This window comes from Aegilops tauschii, chromosome 2 (assembly GCF_002575655.3).
Source record: "Aegilops tauschii subsp. strangulata cultivar AL8/78 chromosome 2, Aet v6.0, whole genome shotgun sequence".
Lineage (NCBI taxonomy): Eukaryota > Viridiplantae > Streptophyta > Magnoliopsida > Poales > Poaceae > Aegilops > Aegilops tauschii.
Genome location: NC_053036.3, coordinates 383104016 through 383107001, shown reverse-complemented (window position 1 = coordinate 383107001; position 2986 = coordinate 383104016). Strand labels below are relative to the sequence as shown.

Below are 2986 nucleotides of genomic sequence, written 5' to 3'. Positions count from 1 at the left end.
GAACTTGAGGGAATATTTGTTCTACCTTTAGCTCCTCGGTGGGTTCGACACTATTATTTATCGAAGAAGGCTACAAACGATCCCCTATACTTGTGGGTTATCAATGGCTGAGCACTGACTCTGCATCGATTCAAAGATGAAGCCTATCAAGGAGCACCTCCAACGCTCCTCAATCAAGAAGCGCAAGGTGATTAGCAAGGAGATCATGCGGCTCTTGGCCGCCGAGTTCATCCGAGAGGTGTACCACTCCGAGTGGCACGCCAACGTCGTCATGGTTCCAAAAAAGAATAACTTCCTTCGGATGTGCATCGACTTCAAGCACATAAATCATGCATGCCCGAAGGACCATTTTCCTCTCCCCCACATAGATCAAATAGTAGATTCTAGTGCTAGGTGTGAGTGACTCCCGTTTCTGGATGCGTATTCCAGGTACCATCAGATCCGAACGTATAGTTCGGATGAAATAAAAACATCATTCATCACCCCATTCGGGTGTTTTTGTTATGTCAATATGCCATTCGGACTAAAAAATGTCGGGGCTACATTCCAACGCATGATTCAGAAATGCTTACAGAAGCAAATCAGTCGGTTCGTGGAGGCTTACATGGATGACATCGTGGTCAAGTCCAGGAAAGGTTCCGACCTCCTGACGGACCTCGCTGAGACCTTCATGAACTTGTGTCTCTTTGGGATAAAGCTCAACCTGGCTATGTGTACTTTTGGGGTTCCTGCTGGCAAGTTACCCGGTTTCCTCGTTTCCAAATGTGGGATTGATGCCAACCCTGAGAAGATAGGCGCAATTGTCCGAATGAAACAACCAAAATGTCTAAATGACATACATAGGCTCACAGGCTATCTGGCGGCGTTGAGTAGGTTCATCTCACGACTCGGTGAAAAAGCCATGCCGCTTTGCTGACTGATGAAGAGATCTAACAGGTTCGAGTGGACTCCCAAAACGTAGGCCGTATTCCAGGAACTCAAGGCCTTGCTCTCCACCTAGCCGGTGCTAGCTGCTCGGAGCAGCAAAGAGCCCTTACTCTTATACATCACGGCCACGAGCCAAGTTGTTAGCACTGTGCTCACTGTGGAGCGTGAAGAACAAGGCAAAGCCTTCAAACTCCAATGACCAGTCTACTGCATCTCGAAATTCCTGACTCCCTCCAAGCAAAGGTACCTACATTACCAGAAGCTGGTGTACGGGATTTATCTGGCTGCAAAGAAGGTGGCTCATTACTTTCAAGAGCACTCGGTCACGGTTATAAGCAACGCCCCTCTATTCGAGATGATGAACAGCAGAGACGCCACGGGCCGAGTGGCGAAGTGGGCCATCGAGCTTGTTCCTTTGTACATCAAGTTCGAAGTGAAGAAAGCCATCAAGTCGCAAGCCCTAGTGGATTTTCTAGCCGAGTGGATGGAGCAGGAGCAGCCTACCCCAAGTCTTCTGGAGCACTAGACAATGTTCTTTGATGGCTCCAAGATGCTCCACAGCTCTGGAGCTGGAGTGATCCTAGTGTCCCCTAAAGGCGACCGACTTAGCTAGGTGCTTCATATCCACTTTTATTCCTCCAACCATGAGCCCGAGTATGAAGCTCTTTTGTATGGGCTGCGCATGCTGCTCTCTCTCGGGATCCGCCGATTGATGATCTATGGTGACTCGAATCTGGTGGTCAACCAAGTAATGAAAGAGTGGGATATCCGGAGTCAGGGAATGACACGCTACTGCAATGTCGTTAGGAAACTGGAAAAGAACTTTGAAGGACTGGAGCTCCACCATATTCCACGACTCAAGAACCAGGTAGCTGATGATTTGGCCGAACATGGTTCCACTCAGAAGGTAGTCCCTAAGAACATGTTCCTGGAGCACTTGCACTTGCCCACGATCAAAGAAGACCCTTTCGTGGAGGAGACCCCACAGCCAGTCAGACCGTCAAATTCGGCTGAGGTTGACATTCCTGCAGTAATTGGCCTGGCCCAGGAGATTCTTGTGATCACTCCCGAGTGGACCAAACCGTACATCGCTTACTTGCTCAGGCAAGAACTCCTGAAGGATGATGTTGTGGCTCTTCAGATCGTCCGTTGATCGAAAGCCTTCATCATCATGGGTGACCATCTTTACAAGAAGAGCACCTCTAGAGTCACTCGGCGCTGCATTTCGCCAGAGGAAGGGCAGCAGATCTTGTAGGAGATTCACTCGGGGACCTACGGACACCAGCATCCTCTCGGACACTAGTTGCCAAGGCATTCCGGGCTGGATTTTATTGGCCCCGCACCAATGAGGCCGCCCGAGACATAGTGGACCAGTGCATCGGATGCCAGTTCTACGCGAACCAATCACACAAAGCAGCGTCCATGCTGAAGACGATCCCTCTCACTTGGCCATTCGCCATCTCGGAACTTGACATGATCGGCCCCCTCCGTACTGGGGCGAGTGGTTTCTCTCATCTGTTGGTGGTGGTCGAAAAGTTTACCAAGTGAATTGAAGTGAAACCTATAAAGAAGCTAGACTCGCCTATTGCCATCCAGTTCATCGAAGAGATAGTCTTCAGATTCAGAGTTCCCCATAGCATCATCACCGGTAATGGGTCTAACTTTGACTCGGACGAGTTTCGCGAGTTTTGCTTTTCCCAAGGCACTCGGGTTAATTACACCTCTGTGGCTCACCCACAGACGAATGGCTAGGCAGAACGAGCGGATGGACTAATACTCAAGGGGTTCAAGCCTCGCCTTATGCGCGACCTGACACACGCAGCAGGAGCCTGGGTCACCGAGCTACCATCAGTCCTCTAGGGCCTGCAGACGACCCCAAACCGATCCATGAATCGCATTCCATTCTTCATGGTGTACGGGTCAGAAGCAGTCTTGCCGAGTGATTTACTTCACAATTGCCTCCCCCCCGAGTGGATCTACACTCAGAAACCAAAGCTAAAGAAGCACGACAGGATGGCCTCGACCTCCAAGAGGAAGAGCATGAGTTAGGGCTCATCAG

General features: G+C 50.2%; 1 protein-coding gene across 1 annotated transcript; it reads left to right on the top strand.

Annotated features, from left to right (window-relative positions):
* Positions 1-1708: 1708 nt before the first annotated feature.
* Positions 1709-2080, top strand: LOC109781152 (uncharacterized). The gene has a single exon (XM_020339779.1). It carries the CDS (start codon positions 1709-1711, stop codon positions 2078-2080), a length of 372 nt encoding a protein of 123 aa, XP_020195368.1.
* Positions 2081-2986: the final 906 nt, after the last annotated feature.

What these genes read in the sequence shown, in the direction of transcription:
- LOC109781152 (XM_020339779.1), top strand. Translation starts at nt 1,709, where the DNA reads ATGACACGCTACTGCAATGTCGTTAGGAAACTGGAAAAGAACTTTGAA.